The sequence below is a fragment of the Electrophorus electricus genome, chromosome 20 (assembly GCF_041902795.1).
Source record: "Electrophorus electricus isolate QZ-2024a chromosome 20, ASM4190279v1, whole genome shotgun sequence".
NCBI lineage: Eukaryota > Metazoa > Chordata > Actinopteri > Gymnotiformes > Gymnotidae > Electrophorus > Electrophorus electricus.
The window spans coordinates 14,332,501-14,355,276 of record NC_137516.1 but is presented as its reverse complement, the minus strand read 5'-3'; the positions used below and the strand labels follow the sequence as shown (position 1 = coordinate 14,355,276).

General features: G+C 40.7%; 4 protein-coding genes, 4 non-coding genes and 1 pseudogene across 10 annotated transcripts in view; 6 read left to right on the top strand and 3 right to left on the bottom strand.

Moving 5' to 3' along the window:
* Window positions 1–158: 158 nt before the first annotated feature.
* Window positions 159–3,882, bottom strand: dcun1d1 (DCN1, defective in cullin neddylation 1, domain containing 1 (S. cerevisiae)). The gene is made up of 7 exons (XM_026998251.3): window positions 3,796–3,882; window positions 2,854–3,067; window positions 2,357–2,525; window positions 2,101–2,231; window positions 1,925–2,007; window positions 900–996; window positions 159–639 (listed from the first exon to the last, which is right to left on the bottom strand). Exons 1-7 carry the CDS (start codon window positions 3,796–3,798, stop codon window positions 563–565), a joined length of 774 nt encoding a protein of 257 aa, XP_026854052.1. The 5' UTR covers window positions 3,799–3,882; the 3' UTR covers window positions 159–562.
* A 1,414-nt stretch (window positions 3,883–5,296) lies between these two features.
* Window positions 5,297–10,139, top strand: eif4a2 (eukaryotic translation initiation factor 4A2). Its single transcript, XM_026998350.3, has 11 exons — window positions 5,297–5,454; window positions 6,370–6,427; window positions 6,635–6,767; window positions 6,883–7,022; window positions 7,321–7,489; window positions 7,704–7,813; window positions 8,129–8,272; window positions 8,589–8,726; window positions 9,004–9,093; window positions 9,300–9,379; window positions 9,454–10,139. The coding sequence occupies exons 1-11, from the start codon at window positions 5,426–5,428 to the stop codon at window positions 9,596–9,598; spliced, it is 1,236 nt and encodes a 411-aa protein (XP_026854151.1). The 5' UTR covers window positions 5,297–5,425; the 3' UTR covers window positions 9,599–10,139.
* Window positions 7,543–7,619, top strand: LOC113570161 (small nucleolar RNA SNORD2). The gene has a single exon (XR_003409866.2). It is a non-coding gene; the product is annotated as a small nucleolar RNA SNORD2 (small nucleolar RNA).
* LOC113570163 (small nucleolar RNA SNORA81) lies at window positions 7,850–8,029 on the top strand. The gene has a single exon (XR_003409868.1). It is a non-coding gene; the product is annotated as a small nucleolar RNA SNORA81 (small nucleolar RNA).
* Window positions 8,327–8,513, top strand: LOC113570164 (small nucleolar RNA SNORA81). Its single transcript, XR_003409869.2, has one exon. It is a non-coding gene; the product is annotated as a small nucleolar RNA SNORA81 (small nucleolar RNA).
* LOC113570165 (small nucleolar RNA SNORD2) lies at window positions 8,831–8,904 on the top strand. The gene has a single exon (XR_003409870.1). It is a non-coding gene; the product is annotated as a small nucleolar RNA SNORD2 (small nucleolar RNA).
* Window positions 10,140–11,995: 1,856 nt separating the features above from the next.
* b3gnt5b (UDP-GlcNAc:betaGal beta-1,3-N-acetylglucosaminyltransferase 5b) lies at window positions 11,996–13,135 on the bottom strand. Its single transcript, XM_026998395.3, has one exon. The coding sequence runs from the start codon at window positions 13,133–13,135 to the stop codon at window positions 11,996–11,998; it is 1,140 nt and encodes a 379-aa protein (XP_026854196.2).
* A 2,096-nt stretch (window positions 13,136–15,231) lies between these two features.
* On the top strand, window positions 15,232–18,165 carry LOC113570075 (uncharacterized; annotated as a pseudogene).
* Window positions 18,166–19,310: 1,145 nt separating this feature from the next.
* tbl1xr1b (TBL1X/Y related 1b) overlaps window positions 19,311–22,776 on the bottom strand; it is a 14,909-nt gene continuing 11,443 nt past the window's right edge. For 2 of the 3 annotated variants that reach the window (XM_035536421.2, XM_026998372.3), the window contains exons 14-16: window positions 22,411–22,576; window positions 21,815–21,916; window positions 19,311–21,646 (exon numbers count right to left, since the gene is read on the bottom strand). In XM_035536421.2, the coding sequence (XP_035392314.1) occupies window positions 21,620–21,646; window positions 21,815–21,916; window positions 22,411–22,576 (295 nt within the window). In that variant the 3' untranslated portion in view covers window positions 19,311–21,619. The remainder of the gene's footprint in view (window positions 21,647–21,814; window positions 21,917–22,410; window positions 22,577–22,776) is intronic. The other variant, XM_081703610.1, reaches the window with a different exon arrangement.

Here is a 22,776-nt window from a genome sequence, read left to right as displayed (position 1 = left end):
ATAGCAACAGAAGATATAATACAATAAGTCACAATAAAACTAGCAAAACTGGGTGCTTCTATAGTTCTTATCCCCTAAAAATCCAATCAAAACTGTGTCCCATATATTTATTTAAAAAAAACACACAAAAGTACACATTCAAAGCAGGAACGCAGATGGAGTATTAAAATTAAAATTTAATATTGATGAATTCAGACATTCCCCAGCCAAGCTCTGGGTGTGGATTTAGATGGCATGTCTGAGTGTCCGTTCAGTTTTAGTTCTTGCCCGACTGATTCTGGAGTACTTCGGGGAAAGTGTGGCAAGGTCCCAGAGCTTGAACCAGCTTCGGTTGCCTCACGTCGACACAAAAGTGGCACACATCCAAACATGTAAGACTTAAAAAGCCCAAACCACCGCTAGATGACTGAAAATGAGACGCATCTTCGAACTGTCTGTTATAAGTGGACGTCTCAATCCTGAGGGTTAAAGGCATTTCAGATCTCAGTTCAGTCCTCTGTGCTCTGGGAGCCAGAGGAAATGGGGATGGTCCAAATGGCCCTCGGAAGACCCTTTTAGGGTCTTACACGGCTGTGCTCTTGGTCCCAATGTGTGGCCGAGCAAATTCCACAAAATCATCAATAAGAACCGGCCATGCTCCTAAAAGGCAAAAAAACCAAATTTACACCATCATTAAATTTTAACCAGAACAATACACTAGTCAAATGCTTATCAAACATTTAGTGTTACCAAACACTATGCAGAAACTTTAAAGTCATCAAAAAAAAAGTTTTTAAAAAATAAGGATAATTTCTTGATCGCTTTGAAGGTAGTTATGAAACAAAACCAAATGAATAACATTAAAGTGAACTTGTAAACCAATAAAAGTGAACAGTAAAGTGAAAAGATGTTACGCGGACCCTCCTCATCGTAGTTGGACATGTCGTCAGTTATCATTGTGCTGAAGTCTAACAAGAGGTTCCAGGTGTCTTTTGGAATAGACCTCTTATGGTGCTCCTGCAGGGAAATAACAGTATGCTGAAAAATACAAACTTTTTATAGTAGCTGTTTTTAAACTGAATCACAGTCTTTGGTATTGAAAGAAGAACAATTGGCATGCAAAAACAGGTGCCTTCTGACAAATGATCTTACATCCACTCAGGGAACAAAGAGATACTGGGGCTGTTATGACAAAATATACTACCTATTGTAAAATAAATAAATAAATAAATAAAAACATTAAAAATCAAACCAAGTTTTCCATGAAATAACAATCAGCCTCATTTATCAATGCTGAGTTTGCAAAATCTTCCCAGTTTAAACCTCTGGGTGAGCCCTGTATGTATGGACTATGCTTATTTGAGCTGTGCTAAGTAGCAATTTTATTTCTGTACAAACTGGACTAGAAATGTTGCAAGTGAAGCATGACAAAGCAGCATAAATCACTCCAGCCAATACTGTGCTGCTTTAATAGCTTACAAACATTGTCTGTGATATTAGAGAATATATCTTTAATTTACCTAACCACAGTATCTACAAAGCCAACCAAAATTATTCTAACAAATCCTGCATATTTCATATAAGCATAATTGTCATTTACTACAGATCTGTTTAGAAGGAGTTGTCTAAACAGATTTATGAATCCATGTACAGTACACATTTGAGGATTAAGCATGCCTGGTTCAAAGCCAACACCTAGAGAAAGTATTGCATTTATATGACCTTAATCAGCATATGATTATTATTAGATTATGTACTGTGTTATTATTTTGCAACTTCCCTTGGCAGCATGTGTATCATATGCTTGTAATGGCTAATGGCTCATATGTATATGTACATCTAAAACCTGTCCAAACACGAGAGCCTGTTTTTTTCCACAATAGTATGATATACATTTACCAGTCATATTCATAGATTACTGAGACACATACACAAAAAGACTCACCACTAAAAATTTGTTCCACAGGTCTAGGAATTTGAAGCGTCCAGCCAGTACTAAATTCCAGTAAGCAATTGCCATTTCTAAATCTATAGAGGAGAAATAAGGCAGATAAAATTATTTATCAGAAGCATGATGACTCACCCCTGGCCCCAGTGCAGAAGCAATTAACTGACACATACCCAAGCCTTTCTGCCCCGGATTCTTCGCAAAGTTGAAAGTAAACTGATAAAAGTCCTTAAACTTCCCTTGGTCTTTTAACTCCTGCTCCATTTTGGGTAATTGTGCTTTAAGCTTCTCTATGCTGTCACATCTTGGAAAAACAAAAAGGTGTATTGAATGCAAAATGCATGTGTCAGTAAGCTGTGCCATGATCTTTGTCTGTGGTAAAGACACTAATGTGTAGTGTGAGAACTTAGAACAACAGAAGTTAATCACCCTTGTTCAGTCATTCCATCCATGAATTCTTGTTTTGAGAACTCGCACTGCGTTGCAGCGCGAAACTTCCAGGCAATTAGTAGTACACTTATACTGGCTGGATCAAGACCCAGGTCATCACAGAACTGCTGGATGCCATCTATACCAATCTTGTTATCATCATGGGGGTCTGTTAAAATGATAAAAGGTACTAATGCCTTGCTTTTAGCACCATGGTTATCCAAGCCATAAGGTAACTGGTTGAAAGATTTAGCCAGCTTGCTTCAAAGGAGAGTAGACATATAGTAGACCCATAATAGAATAAATACCAATGAAAAATAGTAACAATTAATGCAATGCAAGCCAACATATGCTAGGTTTAATTATTTGGAAACTATTTTTGTGACAAAGCATTCCCTTAAATCTGTTCACTGCAAAAATCCATAACTTCTAAATGAGCAGATGACACAATGACCATCACCACACTATGAGGGAAATGTTCAGACATTCCTCCTTACCTCTGTACCGATTGTAGAGCTGTTCTAGTTTTTTCTTTTCAAATGATCCCTTTAGATTTTGTACATAGAGTTCGGGATTCTGAAAAAAGTTATCTGTGGCAACATCTAGTTTCCAGTCATTCTGAGACAAACAGTTTAGTGCTGTTTTCTCATTGGACTGAGTGAAAATCATGAACTGGCGAACTTTATCCTTCTGTGAGGATTTCAGCTTGTTCTGTTGGAAGAGAACAATTGGGGCAGAATGTCAAAAATGTCAAACTTACGTTACTTGAATACAGTGGACGCCTGCATAGTTGAGCATCTTTTTAGGCACACATCATCAATATAACGGTGGGCCTTTCTCTCTGCTAATTTAATAGAGTGCGATATCTGTGCAGCTAATGGAAACATCTTTTTACACAGGTAGTATTAACGTTATATTCTAAACAGAATATAGGGCCATACAATCTAGTTGCAATTCAAATATATTCCTGCCAAACGACATCTATATCTTTGTTAGCTAGCTGGCTAGCTGGCTAGCTAGCTAGCTTTCATAAACACCCGATATGAAAATAAGCATGGCTTTACATTACTGATTTTGGTTTTACTTCAGTGTCCGTTAAGATAGCTAACTATCAATCAATCAATCAGTCAGTCAAGCGAAAAACAACATAGCTCGCTTAGTAAGATGGTTAGCGAGCTTAATGAACGCTTGCACAGCAGACAGCTCTGTGTAGCCAGCTAGCTATAGCTATGTTAGCTCTAACAATCATCAGTTCAACAGCTCTCGCTGCCTAAAATCGCCATAAATAATATACAGCAAGAGGAATAACATTTCTAACTGTGATGTACCATAATACACACAACTGTCCTGTGAGTACAAAATAGATAATTGTGTGCGCGCGCGTGTGTACATATATATATATATATATTTATATATATATATATAGTTTTTTCATTTACCATGTTTGTGATTTCAGGACTCCCTCTTCCGCTATGCCTCTCGGCCCTTCATCTACTTCCGCTTTTGCGCAGTACGTTTTCCTAAACAGGTAAATGAATGCTGTTGAAAATAGGCTTTAATCATAGAAATTAATTTCTTTGATATTGGGCAAATTTCTCGCTGAAGGGTCAAACGTAGGCTTGGACCAAATTGCCTTGCCAATGGTGAATGATCACTGAATACTATTTTCAGTCCAGGTTTAGTGTCTGGAAAACTGGTTTATTGTTGATAAAAATGACCACTAAAAGTTCCCCTTTAAACGTTTTCACTTTACTTCTGAACATAAACTGAAATTAAACTTGTTTGGTTACTGAGCTAACTGATGTATTACAACATGCAGATACGCTGAATAATTAAAAAAAAAAATCACATTATTGTTACCTTAAAAAATGTATATTATACAAAAGGTTTTTTGTTTTGTTTTGGCCAGGAAAACCTTTACTATTCCTTATTCCATTACTAAGTAAACAAGAAGACCGAGCAGAAAAAATAATTAAAGCAGATTAAACAATTAGGCCTTTTTTGATAAATCGCATGCCTTATCGTGTTGGCTTTCGGTCCATTAAAACTGTATGCGGCACTAGCACTTAGATGGTCACTAAATTAATCGACAAGCATTGAAAGGGAAAAATGTGCTAATGTTGTCTCTACTAAATAGACTAAACTAGACTATATACATTGTCTTTGGTTGGTGGAATTGGTGGCATGCAGGAATTTAACTTTTTGGGTAACTTTTCTGCTGCCTGTTCAGAGAAATTTGAAACTTGCTGTTAGTTGCCGGTTAGCATAGGTTGCATTTTAATGTCCTGCACGAGACGAGCGCTGCATAAATATTTTTTAAATGCACGTCAATGTGCAGATAAGGGTGATTTACATTTCAATATTCTGCACGATACAAACTGAATAATCAAAAAAATAATGCAAATCAATTTGCAGCTTAAGGTGTGTTGCATTGTAATATTATGCACGCGACATGAGCTCAAAATTAACAAAATGTTTAGTTATTAGTCGTTCATCCAAGTATTGTTCAGGTATTGCAGTCCTTGTTAACTAATGTATATCGAATTACAGGAACGTAGTCGAATGACGGACTAGCCTAGTTATCCACACGTGTTATCTACAGCGATGAATAATTTTGCAAATTGATACTTCACTCATAAAACCTTTAATATCTTTAATTTACCACGGACATTTGGATTCTATTAACCAAAAGCAAAGCTAAGGAACAGAGAGCGTCCACAGCAGGTCATAGTACACCGCCTCCTAAGGCTAATTCATAAACCCAAAAATGTGGAGACCCCGTAGCAACCGCATTACAGCTTACCATTGCGGCAATGTCGTTGCGCTTTACGATATAGTTCTGCGCAAAGCTTGGAAAGCGCCACAACTTAGGAAAAGTAACATTAAACTTTTCCGGAAGAAAAGTGTGATGCACACGGTGTGCTTACTAAAAGCACAACGAAGAGAGCTCTTTTTAACAATTACTGCTAGTTCCACGCGGAATAGGGAAAAATAGTTCCGGTGAAATAAAATCGCCTGAGATTCACATGCTCTTCCTTTCCAAGTGAATGCCGAAGTCGCGAACGGACCATGTCTAGCGGTTCTGCTGATTATAACAGGTATATATCTGCTTTGATCTGGTTCGGATCCAATTTTCTATGACGTTGCGTCGTTGTTTCTTGTCGTGAGTAAAATATTCGAAATCGTCTCGGGGTTTTTTTTATTTTTTTATATGGCGGTTGTGTGGCCGTGCGCCATAACTTGGCCTAGCGTAACATGCACAGCTGGCTAGATTTCTTGCTAGCCAGCGTCGAAGCTCTGTACAGTACCAGTACTCAATACAGTAACAGACCCGAATAGGTGAATGTGTAGCTTGGTTACACTTCTAAATGTTAGCTCATATATCAAATAGCTGTAGTTTATGCAATTTATAACTCGCGGTCGTTAGCCTCACGCCCACCACCCATGCCGTGGCCTGTAAACTAGCTAACGCTAAAGCATTAGCTGGCTTGTGTGTTCTGTGTGGAGGCTTTGGGCCTTGAATTGATTTGCTTTAGCATTAGCAACTTGACTAGCTAACGTTACCTCAGTACAGGCAATGGAACTGTAAGCAAAATGTCGATCATAAGTTTAGCCTTGCAGAAATCTTTTGAAAAATAAAATGCGACTAGTTCGACTTTTATCTTTGGATCTTACTTGGTAATTGGCTAGCTAAATAGTTCATTTGACCTTAAAATGGCGCCCTGTGTGGAAGTTTATACATTTATTTTTGCAATGTCAGCACTAGCATCCCATCATACAGGAGTACTCGTCATGGAGAGACGGGCTCACTTTGCTCGTGTCTCGCTCACTTTGCTCGTGTCTCGACTATCCACGTGGCATTTTAGGAACGCCTCCTCGGATCATGCACACTGGAACGCTCGTGTCCACCTTTCTAGCCAGAAAAAAAGTGCACGCCCTAAGACATGACAAAGTTCTTAAGATTTTGTTTAAAGGAGCAAATGTTGTAAATGATTGTGTGTGCGTGTGTGTAGCTCTAGAGATCGAGACCATGGAGGGCCGGAGGGAATGGAGCCTGACGGTGTCATCGAGGTAATGTCTTTGAATACTTTAAACTCGATACTACTAAAACTTGAACCGGCTGTGCGCGCGTGTGTGTAAGCACTGGACCCTCAATCACCCAGGCCCCAGATAGAAGGCTGAGTGCAAAGGAAAAAGATATGACCACCCACTGGAAGGGTGATGCAGGATTTTTAATGTTTAGATATATACTTATTTTTTTCTTTTTTTTCCTCACAGAGCAACTGGAATGAGATCACAGACAACTTTGATGATATGAATTTAAAGGAAACACTCCTTCGTGGAATTTATGCTTATGGTTTTGAGAAGCCTTCTGCTATTCAACAAAGAGCAATTATTCCTTGTATAAAAGGTAACATGAACACGGTGCACATGTTTGCATATGTTGTCACTGGTTTTGCTTTGCTTACCTGCACAGCCCTTATGTTGTCTGAAGCTTGAAGTTCACACTGTTCCATGTCCTTTAGGTTATGATGTGATTGCTCAAGCCCAGTCGGGCACTGGCAAAACAGCCACATTTGCCATCTCCATCCTGCAGCAGTTGGAGATTGAGCAGAAAGAGACCCAGGCTCTTGTCCTAGCCCCGACCCGAGAGCTTGCTCAGCAGGTATGCTGTACCTGAGGTCACGCTAAACTGTTGTATCAGACCAAGGCAGCATATTTGGACAGTAGCTCAATCCAAGGTACTGTTTTGCGGTTCTTCCTGCTATGTGACTGGTGAAATGTGGACTTGCTATGTTAGACTGTTTCCTTATTTGGTACTAAGCAGGAAGCAAAAATGCAGTTATTTTTGTGTTCATTGTCTATAGGAGTGATTTTTGACTTAATTGTTTTTGAAATTTAATGACTGAATAACTGCTTGACTAGCTCAAAGCTAAAGATTACTTGTTTCTGTGGTCCTGTAGATTCAGAAGGTCATTTTGGCCCTGGGTGACTATATGGGTGCCTCATGCCATGCATGCATCGGTGGTACCAATGTCCGCAACGAAATGCAGAAACTACAAGCTGAGGCTCCACACATTGTTGTGGGGACACCAGGTCGTGTGTTCGACATGCTAAACAGGAGGTTCCTCTGTAAGTGTTGGGCAAAAGCAGTAATCAGACCAGCCTGTTGTGTATTGGACAAAGTGTGAAATGATGGTGTATCATCTTTCGGGACTGACAATTCATGGAGAGACTTTTTAATCTACTTTACTGATCATAATTGTCCTGTGTGCCGTATTGCATGTAGCCCTGGATGAAATTACTCCCTGACTATTTTTGTTTATTTTTACTCCTTTTGCTATAGCTCCTAAATGGATCAAGATGTTTGTCCTGGATGAAGCAGATGAAATGCTAAGTCGTGGCTTCAAGGATCAGATCTATGAAATTTTTCAGAAGCTGAGCACAAACATTCAAGTGAGTTGAATGTCCTTAAACTAACAGTTTTATTTTTCTTCCATGCAAAAGAACTGTGCTTAAATTACAGAATCCAGGTCTCCTGGTTTATGTAATAATGCTAGCGGAGTAGAAGTAGGTGGAAGAAGAGCAACTGCCCTGACCCGTCAATGAAACGTGGTTGGACCTCTTTCTTAATGTCCAGTGGCCTTCGTTTCAAGGTTCAGTGCGACAGTCATCCTCACTGGTTGTTTATCTGTCTTATACGGTTGGCTTGCTGTGCTTACTTTTTATGTAAATGCAAGTGTGATGCTATAGGGTTCCTCCCTGCTGCAGGTTGTGCTTCTCTCAGCCACCATGCCCGCGGAGGTGCTGGACGTCACCACCAAGTTTATGCGGGAGCCTGTCCGAATCCTGGTGAAGAAGGAGGAGCTCACCCTGGAGGGTATCAAGCAGTTCTACATCAATGTGGAGAGAGAGGTGAGTGCATGTGTGGGCCTGTGATCCCATCTTGATGTGCTCTGTTAATTATCCACCTTCTTTTTCCAAAGCGCCATGCCAAAACCAGCGGTTCTAAGTTTTAGAGCTTAGTTCTGTTGGTCATGCTAGTATGGTATGTTTTAAAGAAGGGAGAGCAAAAATGCAGCATCGGAAATGAGTCCAGGAGGAACCTCTTTCCTAATGTTCAGTGTTCTAGGGCTCAAGATTCTGTGTTACACATTACAGCAATGGGATATGGAGCTTATCTGAGCTATCACTTCAACGCACTTCTGATGGCAAATTGCTCTACCTGCAGGAATGGAAATTGGACACGCTCTGTGACCTCTACGAGACTTTGACAATTACCCAGGCTGTCATTTTCTTGAACACGAGACGGAAGGTGGACTGGCTGACTGAAAAGATGCATGCAAGAGATTTCACTGTGTCTGCACTGGTAAGAAATTTAGATTCTCCTTCGACTGTTGTTTAACCTCAGATGGGTTGAAGACAAATAATTATTTCCTTTTACTGAGTTGTGAGCCTGCCTGTTAGGGTTGAGTATGAAATGATGTTATACCATCTTTCGGGACTGACTTGTAATGGAGAAGCTCTTCTCATTTCACTGATCATACCTCTGACCAGATGGCTCGGTGCATTTTTAGGTAATATTTCACTGGCTTGGGTGATTGACTGACTACTCTAGTTTTAAAAATAAAATCCTTCTTTTGTAGCACGGAGACATGGACCAGAAAGAACGGGACATCATCATGAGAGAGTTTAGGTCTGGTTCCAGCAGAGTGCTGATTACAACAGATTTATTGGTGAGATCATCTCAAAAAAATTTGAACTTCCATAAGCTATACAAACCAAAACATAGTGTCTATTTTGCCTGTTTATTTATTATATCAATTTGGCCTTTTAGAAGACGCAGTAGGTTTATCTCCAATACGTGTGATGGAATTAGACTTGCCACATACTATGCAATGCTTCTGCTAGATTAGTGATCTATAAAACTGCTTTTCTTCAGGCACGTGGTATTGATGTGCAACAAGTTTCACTTGTCATCAACTATGATCTTCCAACGAACCGAGAAAACTACATCCATAGGTGAGTTAAGTCTGGTGTTTTGCTTTGAGTCTATTCATCTGGGGGGCCTTAATCTCCAACTGTTTCCTTTTCAGAATTGGCCGAGGAGGTCGTTTTGGCAGGAAAGGTGTCGCCATCAACTTTGTTACTGAAGAGGACAAAAGGATACTGCGAGACATCGAGACGTTTTACAACACGACTGTTGAGGAGATGCCCATGAATGTTGCTGACTTGATTTAAACTCTGGAGATTTTAATGCAGGGATAGCTGTTGAATAATCACTTGCATTTGCGCTTATTTTATTGGAAGAATAAAACCTCTTCTCAATGCTGGCTGTGGATCAGACTTGCAAATTCGATACGTGACTCTTCTACGTGGACGGTTAACTCCATATCAGTTCTTACTGGTAGTGGTGTTTACAGAACATGGGTTCTTTAAATGTATTCTTTATCAGGTATTTTCTCCCTAGTATGTTCAAAATCTATGTATTAGATGTTCTTCACCGTTTAGTAATTTACTTGTGGACTAAAAGATACAAGTGCTGCATCAAATCTGCCAATTATGTTATGCTAACATGTGTGCAGTTTAACTTGGTTCACTCATCCTCCCATGTCAGTAAAGCAAAGGCACTTTTTTTGTTGAATGTATTATTTAATTGTATATTGTTTTATCAAGTACTTCTTTGTGTGAAGTCCTCCTCAAAAGTGGGTCTTAACATTTAAAACAATGTTTCATGTAGTATTTGGCTCATTTGACAATAAAGAGGATAGTGATACTCCAACTGTAGCTTTTGAGTGTATATTTAAACTATAAACTGACACTTCATTCTAAAGTGGACTTTTGTTTGCTCTGTGAGCATGGCAGCAAGAGGTGCTATTGTAAAGGTGATCATGTTGTAGGGTATGTTTTGTGTATAGAACCTTTCAGCTTGTAAAAGAAACGAGCTCCCTTTATGGTTATATAGTCAGTTTAGGAGGTAGTGGGGCTTTTTCATGTCACTTTTGTTCTTTGAAATGTCTTATACTGCAAATTGGCATCAGAGGGATAAATGGTTTGAAAGTTAAAAGAAAAGCATTGTTATGTAGTGCAGAATGCCTGGTCTGACAGTCGCAAAATTTTGTAGCACATGCTGATGCATGTGTAAAATCTACAGCAACAATACAGTCCAAATATCTTGTGAAGCTCAACTGGAATTGTGTGAATATCATATTCACCTTCAATCTTCACCTTTGAGTGATGGATGAAGTAAATGCTTATGACTTGCATTATAAATATATCCAGCAATACAATGGTGTCAGGTATATCTGCTTGTAATCTTTGGCCATAAAATGGGTATTTACAGGTGGCAAAAATTTAGAGCTTTAGTGTCTTACCATACCTCGTGTGATTCATTAAATGGATGCCACACAGGAGTCTTTCAGTAAACCTTATACTGAACATTGCAAGGCAGACCAAAAGAGACCATTTTCAGCTATACGTGTGCAAACAACCTTACGATAGTCCAGTACACTTGCACAAAAACTATTTCCTGTGAGACATTTCTTGCAGTGTTAATTACTGGGTACCATCATATATTGATTGAGGTATCACTGTTTGGCCAGAACAGGGAAATAGTTTCAAATCAGCAGGTCAGACACTAAAGCTGTGCAGAGATAGACAACAGACAACAGGTTTAAGTTCAGTGTATTTACAGTTATTCATCTGAGTGAGCAATTTTATAATAGTATGCCTTTAGCCCTGTTCTAGTTTAGCACACACGTATAACAAAAGTCACTGATAATGTCTATAGTGCTGGAATTAACTGGGAAATGCATGAGAACTGAGTGTCTGAGTGCTAACTGGGCAGCCTTGAGGTGCAAGCTTGCATGTTTATTTTTCTTGGATGTTGAATGAAACAGCTTGGATGTTGCTGTTTCCACATTCATTATCATTTATGGAGGCACAGAAAAAATCTTACAGAATTACCGAGGTCCGAACAGATTGTGCTCATGGCTAGTTATGGTTCTGCCCACACACCACATGTTCTGACTCCTGAGGACGTGAATGCACATTAAAGCGGTGTACATGTAGGGGAGGAGCAACAAAGAATGTGGCTCTGGATCTTATTTTTTGTAGGAGATGATTGATATGGCAATTCAATGTTTGCCCATTGTTTTGCACAACAGTCTGCTATTGTTAACACTTACAGCCCACAGACTTGCATCCCATTTTTTTTGTGCCGATTGTGAATCATCGTAGACCATAATACCGTCAGTCATTAAATTTTGCACACTGATGCACAGTGGATTAACGTTCATACAGCTATTTGTGTGGGCAGATGCAAAATCTGCCATGTTATTTATTTGGTACATCTGCAAAATATAAATTCAGAAGAACTTTAATTAAACAAATTAAATTAAAAAACAAGCTGAAGTAGATTTAATGGAGGGCACTGAAAGGAAATGACGTGATTTTAGGTGGGAACAATCACTAGACATTCACAAACTTCAAAATAAGTATGGCGTTCCAAAAACTATGGTCAAGACTGTCAAAGTGATAATGACTGCACACAAAAAGGGGCCTAAAGCAGTGAGATGATGGGGGGGGGGGGGGGGGGAAGGAAAAATTGTGATTTCGCAGTAAGAAAAACTATATGTTTCACAGAAAAGCTGCTTTGCATGGGTAGGATACAAAAAGGTGTGAAATACAGAGTAGTCTGACTTTAGCTACTGTGCAGTATAGCCTTCCAAAAAGTCCTGAAGATACCTTCTGTACCTCAGGATCTGTTGCGTGTCTCCAGAGCTCGTGGAAGTCTTCTTCATGTCCATGTGAAGTCATCATCTGGTTGTAGATGCAAAGGTGGTAAGGAGCCCTACCCTCTCCTGAGAAGAAGACATGATCCTGGGGTGAAATCCCCATTGCATTGGCACAAATGCCCAAGAAGACGTCATCAATATGAATAGAGGAGTTTAGTGTGAGGGATGCTTGGTAGACTCTGGAAGCCACATCTTTTGATAGGACATAACCAGCACCAGGTGTGTAATCAGGGTAAATTGACCAGGGATACATCTCCTGAGAAACATAGTACTTGCTCTCCTTGCTGCGAACAGGTGGAGATCCTCGATGTACCTTTCCAATCCAGAAGTCCTTGACGCCTGCCTTGTCAGCCTCTTGGAGGTAGCGGATCAGGTTGGGCAAGTGCACAAAGATGTCATCGTCAGCCGACATGAGGAAACGGGCATGGCAGCAATAGAAGTGTGTCCAGCTCATCTGCAGCAATAGCTTGAGGGTCAAATTGTGGAAGGTGTCAAAAAAGTCCTGTTGGATGAGATCATGGTAGCGCTCATTTTCCTCCTGCAGCTGCCGCTGGAGCTTCCTCCTCTGCACAGGCTGAGGATGGAGGCCCAAGGCGAACAACACTCTCACAGTCGCACCAAGGGTTTCCTCTATATATACCTCATTCCCCCATGTTGACCGAATGGCCTGCCTTCTCTCAAAGTTCTCTGGCGAAGTCTTTACAAACAGCAGCAGAAGAACATTTTGGCCAGCGCATTTCTGCTCATGGTTTATCAAGTATCGGTGGTTGCTGAACTTGCGTGCTTCCTCGTGGCTAATCTTTAAATTAGCGCTGATGTAGTCAAAGCTGGTAAACAGGCGACGGAGAGAGTAGGATTTAATATGGCTCAATATGCTATTGTCAAGAGTTTCCCAGTATACTGTGACCATCAACATCACAAAGCACATTGTCATTAGATGTCGCAGTCTGCATTTTCGTAAACGGTGGACATTCACAAACATCTTGAACCATTGTAGACCTTCAGCTGCAGGTCAGGTTAGAGAGGATGGACAAAGGGTGCTACACATCGTTCTACACGGTGTTCTAGTTGGAGTTCCAACATAAGGTGAAGACCATTTCAAGGGACTTCTGAATTTCAAGGGACTTCCTTAAAGTGTTCTGTGTCTAAAAATAGAAACATATATATTTTGCTAACAAAGTATTAAACTTATATCCATTACATAAAACTGTACAACATAAATACTAAGTTGTGTAACTCGAAAGTAGTGCTAAATTTAAAATCTAAACTAAAATCGAACGTTAGCTACTTAGCTATTACAAACTACACATGTTGCTTAGAGTCGGACCCCTACACTTTGCAAGGGAAAACCAAATAGGTTTGTCCCATTGCACAAGTCCGCCTAGGTACATGTGCAGGCATACTAGCTGTCAAAAAGAAATCTAGCTTCACATAAGGGAGAAAACAATTTAAAACACTGAGAAACGGCAAGCAATAAAAGTCAGAAAACACCTTTCTTTTTTTTTTTTTCCTTTTCAAAAATAACAACATTGTTGCTGTCAAGGTTACGAGCTATAGGTTATCTATCATAATTTATCAGGCGTTAAAAACCCGCCTCTGTAGTTAGCCACATCAGTATCGCTTTACCCTATACATCCTGGATGAAAAATAATATAGCTATCCACACGCAACGAGGTGCAGTGTTTCATTCAAATAAAACAAATGTATTAACCAAAAATACTCCCTTTCTTACACCATATAAAGTGTAGCTGTCAAAAGAGGTTTTTTAAATTAAATTCTAAACTTCTATATTTTCATAAAACAAAAACCACAATATCCCAAGTAACTAAATAGCTGTCCTAGCTAGGTTAACTTATAGCGTCCAGATTTTGACATTATCTTTACCATTAGCTGCTTACCATCTAACGTTATAAGCTAGCTCATAACTTGCTATTAATTATATGTAATCAACCGTATATCTTGCATTTTCTTCATAAGCACTTAGCTAGCTAGCTACAGTAGCAATCAAAATTTACATTTCAAACATTCAAACGAAAACAAACATAAGGGAATAAATAAGATAAAATAAAAATTAATAAAACACCACACGACCGAAAAGATCTTTTAGTTTTTGATTGTTCGGGTGGAAGGGAATACGTAGGTTAGCTATCCAGTCAGCTAGCTAGGTTAACTAATTGCAGATTCAAGTGATTTTTACGAAAATCTGGAGTACCTCCAGGTGCGTGAATCGATACGAGCACACAGAGATTTCTTTAAGCGAGAAAAAGACATTTACGGCTTGTGAGTTAACGTTAGAATAACGTACTACGATCAAATAGTTTTGAAGTAAACACGCTGATGTTAACGTTAGTGCTCGTCATGCTAGGTAACAGACTTCCTAGGAGTGAATAGTTTTCACTGCGTAGGAAAGATTTTAACCTACTTTACCCAGGTTCTTATTATACCGGTTTTTGTACAGTTTGCTTCCTTTACGTTTGGTCGTCTGTCTGAACTTTCGGATCTTCTCGAGCTCATACATTGCAGTAACTGAACATAGCGCCCCTCTATCACGTCATCACAGCGAAGCTTTCACTATTAGAGGAACAAGTTCATGTTTATATCGTGTACATAGTCATTTATGTATATAGACATTTCTCACTTGTGTTATCGCATGGTTTATCACTTTATATATTTTGCGACTTAATATGTTTCTTAGTCTAATACCTTCTTAGTACAATACTGATGTTCGCAGTCCTTGGAACACCATCCATGGCCACTCTTGCATAAGCAATGTACATAATGTATATATGTATATAGACCATGCTAATTGTTATATTATTAAGGTTTATAGTTCATCTGTACCACACTTTTGTAGGTCCTGAACCTGGTGAGACGCAGGAGGAGCCCGGCCAGGAGTCACCCCACAAAGTGAAGTCCCTCCATGCTCCTGAGTCTCCTATTCCAAGCAGAGTAGTTCCTCAGCAGTGGATAAAGTGGCCCCCAGCCAGTAACCGGAGTGTGTGTCTGCAGTTTGACAAGGATGTGTCCAACATCATTCAAGCTACAGCCAAAGGAGATGCTGACAGTCGACTTTAAACAATGACTACCATCATTATCAGCTATGCCTCTGAAAGATTCAGGCAGGTGGCGAAAGGTAACATCAAGCCCACCACCTACACCATGAATTGTAGGGTGGAAAAAAATACATTAATTGCGACAGGAGCTTCGAACCCCTAAGAAACAGTACAAGAAATCTACTGATAAGGAGAAGCAGGCATTAGCAGAACTGCAGAATTTTCTGAGGAAGAAGCTGATGACTCTACACAAAGCAGAGTGGCATAGGAGGCGGGGAAGTGAGCCAGGAAGTGAGCTGCTTTCATCGCCAATCCCTTTTGGTTTGCAAAACATCTGCTTGGAAACAAACGCAGTGGCCACCTAGAGTGTTCAAGAGAGGAAGTAAATTGTTTCCTCCAGAACACCCTGAGTGATCTGTTGAGGGAGCAAGAGCTTGAGCCCAACAAAGCCCTCATCAGCCCTGCCCCCCCCCAACAACGGAATTCAATCTGAGGGAGCAGAGTCTGAAGGAGGTGGAGGAAGTGATTAAGAGAGGCTGCTCAGCATCCACTCCATGCCTCAGCCGTGTACCCTACTTGGTCTATAAACGTTGTCCTGAACTTCTTCGGCACTTATGGAGGATTTTGAAGGTGATATGGCGAAGGGGGAGAGTCACTGACCAGTAGAGGTGTGCTGAGGGAGTTTGGATCCCAAAAGAGGAGAATTCATGAAACATCAACCAGTTTTGATCCATTTCATTATTGAACGTGGAAGGGAAGGTGTTTTTTTAGTAACGTCTCATGAAGATTGACAGAGTTTCTCCTCAAGAACAACTTTATCAACACTTCAGTACAGAAAGGTGGGATTCTTGGACTTCCTGGATGTTTGGAGCACACGGGGGTAGTTTCACAGTTCATCAGAGAGGCCCATGAGAACAGAGGTGACCTAGTTGTGTTGTAGTTAGATCTGGTCAATACTTATGGTTCCATACCACACAAACTACTCGAATTTGCACTTCACTGCCACCATATTTCCAGTAAGATCAAGGATCTGATCTGAGATTACTACAATAATTTCAGGTTGAGGGTCACTTCTGGGTCAATAACATCAGACTAGCATCATCTTGGGAAAGGAATAATAACAGGCTGTACCATTTCTGTTATTCTCTTCACCCTTACCATGAACATGGTGGTCAAGTCAGCAGAGGTGGAATGCATAGGGCCCCTAACCAAGTCTGGTGTACGGCAGCCATCCATTAGAGCGTTCATGGACAACCTTACCATCAAAACTACATCTGTCCCAGGGAGGAGGTGAATCATACAAGGACTTGAGAGACTTATCACCTGGGCAAGGATGAGCTTTAAGCCCTCTAAGTCAAGATCCATGGTGCTGAAGACAGGGAAAGTGACTGACAAGTACCGTTTTTTTCTCTAGAATTATCATTCCTTCCATCTCAGAACAACCAGTCAAGATCTTAGGGAAGCTATTTCACGCAAGCCTGAAAGATTCAGCTGCCATCCAGAAGTCCAACGACAAGCTTGGAGCTTGGCTCACCAAAGTTGACAAGTCCGGCCTGCCTGATAGATTTAAAGCCTGGATCTACCAGCATTCCATCTTACCGAGAGTCTTGTGGCCTCTGCTGGTCTACGAGGTCCCACTGACAACAGTTGAGTCCCTGGAAAGAAAGATCAGCAGCTTCCTCAGAAAGTGGCTGGGCTTCACACAGAGTCTCACCAGCACAGCACTGTATGGGACAAGTAACATCTTGCAGGTACCCTTCAGTGTCCTCATTGAAGAGTTTAAGGTTGCACGCACGAAAGGTCCTACAGTACAGGGACTCCAGAGACTGTAAAGTGTCATCAGCTGGTATTGAGGTGAGGACAGGAAGGAAATGACAGGCTGAAAAGGAAGTGGAGGTGGCAGAGTCTCACGTCAGACAAAAGGCACTGGTTGGTAGTTTGGCGATGGGCAGAGCGGTCTTGGGTTACTTCCCAAAGACCCAGATCAGCAAAGCCCAGGGCAAAGAGAGACACTATCTATTTCAGGAAGAGATCCAAGCAGGTGTGGAGGAAGAGCGAGTCAGCAGGGCAGTGGGATTCTGGCAACAGGGAGCGTGGACTAGGTGGGAGAATACACTGCAGCACAGGATTTCCAGGTTAAACATCATGCAGGCAGACTTCCATCGTGTCCTGTTCCTAGTGCAGGCGGTTTACGATGTCCTGCCAAGTCCAGCAAACCTCCATGCTTGGGGAAAGAACGAGACACCTACCTGCCTCCTGTGCTCCAGAAGAGGCTCTTTGGAACATCTCCTCAGCAGCTGCCCAAAGGCACTTGCGGATGGTTGCTATTGGTGGCGCCATGACCGGATGCTTAAGGCAGTTGCTGAAAGCATAGCCTTGGCCATCAGCACCAGCAAACACCATCATGCCAAAAAGAAGGTAATCACCTTTATTAAAGCGGGAGATAAATCTCAGGCATGACCCAGAACAACAACGGGCCTCCTCCATACAGCCTCTGACTGGCAACTCCAGGTTGATCTGGGAAGGCAGCTAAAGTTTCCTCAGCATATAGCTGAAACATCACTCTGCCCAGACATGGTCATCACCTCTGCCGCCTCAAAACAATTGATCATGCTGGAACTTACAGTGCCCTGGGAAGAGAGCATGGAGGAAACCAATGAGAGGAAGCATGCCAAGTACCAGGTACTGTTAGAGATGTGCAGAGGCAGAGGCTGGAGGATGAGCTATGAGCCCATAGAAGTGGGCTGTAGAGGCTTTGCAGTTTGCTCCCTCTGCAGAGCTCTTAGTCGACTGGGCATCTCAGGAATGGCTAAGAAGATGGCCATACAATCTGCAACTGAAGCCACAGAGAAAATCACATGATGGCTTTGGCTCAAAAGGGCTGATCCGTGGGTAGCTGCTGGGACGCAAGTTGGGGCTTGATCATCCCTGGCTGGGTCCCCTGGGTGAGGGTGTCTGATGTTGAGAGACCTGAAACATCCGATGACTCCAGGTTACATCATTGATGTGTCCTAGTGCATCCACAAGATGTTTCTTACATAACAACTCACCTCTACAATCCTGCGCTTTTGTACTTCTGTAAATCACTTCTACAACCCTGCCCTATTTATTCTGATTTAATGTATGTCTTCTCTTGTACAATTAGTAGAGGACTGTGAATTTCCTTTGGGATCAGTAAAGTCTTATATTATCTTCATATCATTGTTTTCTTATCTTATCTCTAAAAGCATGTAGAGCTGTCTCTACATGTCTGTAGAGCTGTATTTGTATCAGTTTTTCACATATAAGTATATGCTCACTACTTTAAAGTCAGTGAATGTATATTATGAATGAATATATATTTAAAGGGAAATATTTATATATAGATAGATAGATAGATAGATAGATAGATAGATAGATAGATAGATCTCTTTAAAAAGGAATTTTAAACCTACACTCACATTTTTGTTTGGTTTAAGAAATCTATTAATCTAGATTATAATCTAAGATTAGAATATAATACTTGTATATAATATAAAATGTTTACTGTAAATTCATGTTCTCACTTATTTTCAGGAGGACACCCATTGAATTGGTTAAATCACTTATCAAAATATGAGGCTGACCTGTTTAAGATTATTAAACTCATTAGAATACCACATTTTACTGGATTGCAGTCTTTATAACAGGTGGCAGGACTTATTTACAAATAGAGTAAACAAAATAAAGGCAATTTTTTCATTATGCTTTGAAAATGTATTTATTACAAAGCTGGTTCACTTACTAAATCCAGTGAATGTTTTAAATGTTTACCATAAGAATTGGGGGGGGGGGGGGGGTAGTCTGAAATTAAGCAATCAGTTGCATTAATCATGCATGCAATGCTGCATACTACCACAAGGAAGCACTAACTGTCAATTATGTGTTGTAGGTGTTATGCTCCATATAGAATGTTATCATTATATTGACTATGTGTACAGGCAGGAGGGATACACAGTAAATCCATTTCCACATTGCTATTTTTCATTTAACAAAATTACTTTTAACCGGTGATTGTTCTGCATGCATGTCTGTTTGGTTTATTTTTGGAGTGAACAACTGGCAATGGTAGAAATAACCCACAAGTTACACTATTATCAAAATATATTTTATTCTGGACGTTTTGTTTGATCTGACTCGAATCACAAAAGTCAAATCAACATTGCAGGGAAAGCATCAGCAACAAACTGAGAAATAGGGAAAAGGGGGCTTAGAAAATGCCAAAAATGACAAAGTTGTAAGGGGGGAAAAATAATTTAAGTATTTCCATGGTCTAGTATGCTCAAGATATGCCCACGTATGTACTTTTTTTTTTTTCTTTTCGCAAAGACAACTACAAATAAAATGGAATTACAAAAGATTTCAAGAGTACAAAACTTCTAGGGGTCATGAACACAAAGGTGAGAACTAGGCATTTAGGTAGGACTAAAGTTAATAATTGGATGCCTCATAAAAAGCACATCTCTTTAAAACCAAAAACATTATAAAATACCATTCCACTGTCATAGACAATATAATAGTGTCTTTATGGTACAATCTGTATATTTTATTTAAAGCAAGCATCAAAATACTCTTTTCTTTACAAAATTTGAGACATTCTGGACAAAACCTGCAAATTATGATTTATTTGACAGAATGATATGAAGCCATATGCTACAAAAAAGAGAGAAAAGAGATACATAGGATGTCATTATACTAGGTCATACCTGTTTTTGAACAGGCATCTCCATCCTACATAACCCAGCTCATGTTCAAGTCAACACAAGTTGTCACCAGATTTTTTTATCACCCTTGAAAAAAATATCCAGAATGGTTAAGTGCTCACTGAAATCCATTGCATTACATCGATCTAAAGTGCAGGAAAGTAACTTACAGTCTGTCCTTTCACTTCTGATTCTCTGAAATTATGACTGTCTAATGGTATTTTATAAAGAAGCTTGACTGCTCATTAGTGAATCACATGCTCCAAATTAGTGTGCCCTACACCCTTTGAGAACTTCAATTTCTAAAAATGCAAGTTTAGAGTAGGAGCACATTTTAAGAGAATCTATGGTTTCATGAATATTAGGATTCCCTTCCAGGACACCCTCCGAACAGTTCTAAGACACCACTACACTGCCAGCACACATTTCTTAGCTCCCAACAACTGAAATAGGTATTTATTTTTATTGATTGCTTGCTTCAGGTGTTTGGAGCAGGGATGAACAGGAGGACCATTTAGGGGTATCCAAGGACTCAATTTGGAAACACTGTTCTACTTTGACATTATACAAGGGCGAAGCAAATTCAACTCGTGCTCACTGGTAAAGCTGCCGACATTCAGAAAGGTATATAAGCTCATTACAAGGTCTTATTAACATGACTAACGTACGATAACCAGTCCGACACTTCAATTAGTGCTGGGATCAGTTGCACAGATAGCGTTGCTATTTGTTGGGTCTTAACGTAGCCTGTGAACACAACCAATGAGCTCCCACCATGGGTGTGGTTGACAGCAGGAGAGCCTATAACCAAATGCTGAAGAGCGTTGGTCGTTGAGGCTGAAAAACGGTGGAAATGGATACCATGACCCCACAATAACTGATCATTTTATTTACTGCTCAGGTTTACTTAGTAACCAATATTCTGCTTTTTGTTCAACAGCCTACATTGAGCCTGGTTTTCTCTGGAAGGTGTTTGGCATACGGAGCCATTAATGTCAGAGAAAACTGATACAAACGCTATGGATAGGCATCACAGTCTCCTTTCTCCAGGACCAAGCCAGAACAGGCTGTGAGCATAAAATTCATTTCAAACAATTCATTCCATTTTCCTACTGACAAGAGTTGCATAGGTCATAAACACAAACCTTTTGCCTTACTAAATCAATCAATCTTTGTCATCTAATGGTCTTATTCAATAAAGAAAAAAAACAAAAAAAAAAAAAACAAAAAAAAAAAACAACCAAAACCTAACGCACAAGAAAAAGTTTTTGAAAAACTGTCAATTTGACAATGTTTGACATTGTGTTGAGCATTTCTACCCTGCTGAGTTGCGAAGATGAAACAGCAGCTGAAATGTGCACTACACATACTAGTATCTGCTGCCTCTCTGTTTTTGGAATGAACAGGGAAAATTTTAAAAATAAATAAAATGGTACATGTACAACACAGGTGATTTATTAGCCATGTATCCTGGGTGGGAATATATAACAGTCCTTGCTCACACCTCCGTGTGTGCGGTGAATGGGGTGTCCTCTGGGGAGAGGCTCCTATAGACCAGGGGGGTGGGGTGGGGGTCCATGCTGAGGACACAGAGCTGAGAGCCAAAGGCCCAGCAGAAGTGGGGCCAGGGCCAGTCAGTGAGTTTGGCTATGTACACATTCATAGTCGGTCCATGGCTTCCCATTGGCAGCGTCATTTCCGCAGATCTAATACACAAACCTGAAAGAGACAGGTTAGGCATTAGCCCTGGAAGATACTGTTATGCACTTACATTTAAATAAAGAACAATAAAAGAATCTACTCTACAGCTTCAAGTCTGTTCATTTATTGCTTGGAGTCATATTGGGTGCAACTTGGATTCTATGATCTTTGAGTTTGGAGACCCACCGATCCATCCGATGCACTTGCTCCCACTTTGTCTCCGGTGGAGTTCCAGCACACCTCAAATATGCCACCTGTCCCTCTGTAGCTGTTCACTAGAGCGCCACTCTGTTTGGGGGTGGGGGGGGGCTCAGTTAGGTTCATGCTGACACTTCTACATGCTACTTTCAGAAGTAGAGGTGAACAAAACTAGGGTGATATTTAACACTATAGGAAACATTGCTGAAAAATACTCATTCCCTCTCAGGTTAGGTGAGAACATATTTGAGTGCTGCTTCCACTCACTGTCGTGGAACCAGGTTGGGGCAAGTGATGAACCAAAAATGTAAAATTTTACTTAAGTGAAATGAAACTGTTCTGGGAGACCTGCTTTACATGTCACACATAGGGACCCTCCATCACTGTCAAATGCAAGGCAAGAGAAATAATTTGTCCAACCAGGGCAATAGGTTGAGGGAGTCATTTTCTGTGCTCAAGAAAACCTTGGCTTATGTCTGTGGCATAATAAAAGGGTTTGCCTTCCCAGTCATCGAACACCCACAGCTGCTGCACCTGCTTGCAGCCCCGCTGACAGATACTAGCAGGTCCAGCTGGCCTCTTACCTGCGTGTTCCAGATGTGGACGCACTTGTCGAAGGAGCCACTGGCCAGGTGCCGCCCATCCGGGCTGAAGGCCACGCTGTAGACAGGCTCCTGGTGCCGAGTGAGGGTGTGGAGGCAGGCGCCGCGCTCAGCATCCCACAGGCGCACCGTCGAGTCAAAGGAGGCACTACACCACAGGACAGGAGAGGACGAGTCACATCACGCCCATCAAGCCAGTGTGACCAGTCTCATACATACAGTTTATTATTTATTTGTTTTTTTGGAAAGGTCCCCCAAATACCACTGAACTAATACTGAATCATGGCTCCCAAGTGGCGCAACAAAAAAAAAGAAAAAGAAAAAAAGCATTCGCCCCATATTTAGGAG

Bases quoted from the DNA above. Each gene is read 5' to 3' on its own strand.
- eif4a2 (XM_026998350.3), top strand. From the start codon at position 5,426: ATGTCTAGCGGTTCTGCTGATTATAACAG. The intron at 6,768-6,882 runs GTAACATGAACA...CATGTCCTTTAG, and splicing joins AATTATTCCTTGTATAAAAG to GTTATGATGTGATTGCTCAA. The intron at 9,380-9,453 runs GTGAGTTAAGTC...TTTCCTTTTCAG, and splicing joins CGAGAAAACTACATCCATAG to AATTGGCCGAGGAGGTCGTT.
- dcun1d1 (XM_026998251.3), bottom strand. The intron at 2,526-2,853 runs GTAAGGAGGAAT...TCATTTTAACAG, and splicing joins GCTCTACAATCGGTACAGAG to ACCCCCATGATGATAACAAG. The intron at 2,232-2,356 runs GTGATTAACTTC...TGTTTTTCCAAG, and splicing joins GATGGAATGACTGAACAAGG to ATGTGACAGCATAGAGAAGC.
- b3gnt5b (XM_026998395.3), bottom strand. From the start codon at position 13,135: ATGTTTGTGAATGTCCACCGTTTACGAAAATGCAGACTGCGACATCTA.